The 1,385-nt window shown below is 29.6% G+C and overlaps 1 protein-coding gene across 1 annotated transcript in view; it reads left to right on the forward strand.

Moving 5' to 3' along the window:
• LOC107613757 (chaperone protein dnaJ 10) overlaps positions 1–521 on the forward strand; it is a 6,727-nt gene extending 6,206 nt beyond the window's left edge. The window contains exon 9 of the mRNA XM_016315884.1: positions 111–521. Coding sequence (XP_016171370.1) covers positions 111–197 — 87 coding nt within the window. The 3' untranslated portion in view covers positions 198–521. The remainder of the gene's footprint in view (positions 1–110) is intronic.

Consider the following 1,385-nt stretch of genomic DNA (forward strand, 5'->3'; position numbering starts at 1 on the left):
GCCATGTCTATGCAAATAATATTTTCACTTATGCATGGATCAAAGACTTCGTTAAGCACTTGTTACATTTTGTTTATATCTGATTAAGAATGCTCCATCATGCTTCTCAGGGTGCTAAATCTGCTTACACTAGGGAGAACAGCCTGCGACGTGAATGTCAGAAACCATTATCAACATCATCTTCTCCATCACGATAATTTTGTTAAATTTATTTGATGTGGTTGTGAATGAATTAACTGATGCCTACGCTATCTGAGTTTGGATTGGATTTCATATTGTATATTTCAGTGCACAATAGGGGGGCAAAAAAGGTACAACAAAGAAGCAAAAAGAACTGTTGTTCCAATGCTATTTAACTGCTCTCATTGCTGTGTAGTTTGAGTTATTACAGGTTAGCCTAGCCTGCCATTTTTATTTTGCAAACAAATCAATGTACATTTTCAACTTCCTTGTTTGTAAAGCTAGTGTTCGTTACGTATTTATGTATTCAATATTCATTCTAAACTCCCATTTAGTGTTTATTGAAGTTCTCTATTATTCATGCTGCACTCCTAACTCCTGGGATAGGTGGAACTCCTTTAATTAAGTATCGGTCTAAAATAAGTGGTTTTAGTATTCCACTCCTGTAGATAACTTCAACACTTTATCTTAACTCTTCATCTATTTTATAGTTTGTTTCGGTTTTCCTTCATGACCAAGTGATTATAATACCCAAGTTTAACAAAGTTGACCAAAAGATTCATTGGCCCAAAACCATTCTAACAAAATCACTCACACAATATACCTGAATCAGACGCACACTTCAATTTTTACCATTTCTTCCAAAACTCAATCTCTTCTACCACATTCGCTATTTTCTGGTTCTTTCAATATGTTTGCTATTTTGCAGTTCTTTCTACTTGCCTACTTCTTATGTTAAGAATATTGATTTTAGAAGAACAACATTGGAAACAATACTGGTTTTTTGAAGAGATGGTTTTTGGAAGAGATTTATGAACCGAATAGAGTGAATATATAATGTTAATTAGTGTGTGTTGCATAGAGAAGAAGAGCTTCTAATTAAGTATGAGCAAATTAGTAGAAAGAAAATTTGTATTTTTACATTCAAAAATTTGTTTTATTTTATGTTAATTGTAAAAATATTTCTATGTTTTATATGTTATTCTTAAAAAATTTGTGTATTTCGCATCATAAAATTTTTTGTTTGATTCCTATATTTTTTTTTTAAATTTGTATGTCTACCTTAGAAAGTTTATGTATTTATCATCATAAAATTTTTCTGTTTATTAATAGATTTCTGTATTTTTTTTTATATTTCTCTTAAAAATTTGTGTTTATCTTAAAAATATTTTTGTATTTATTGTCACAAAATTTCTATATTTATA

The sequence above is a fragment of the Arachis ipaensis genome, chromosome B08, assembly GCF_000816755.2.
Source record: "Arachis ipaensis cultivar K30076 chromosome B08, Araip1.1, whole genome shotgun sequence".
In the NCBI taxonomy this organism is placed as follows: Eukaryota; Viridiplantae; Streptophyta; class Magnoliopsida; order Fabales; family Fabaceae; genus Arachis; species Arachis ipaensis.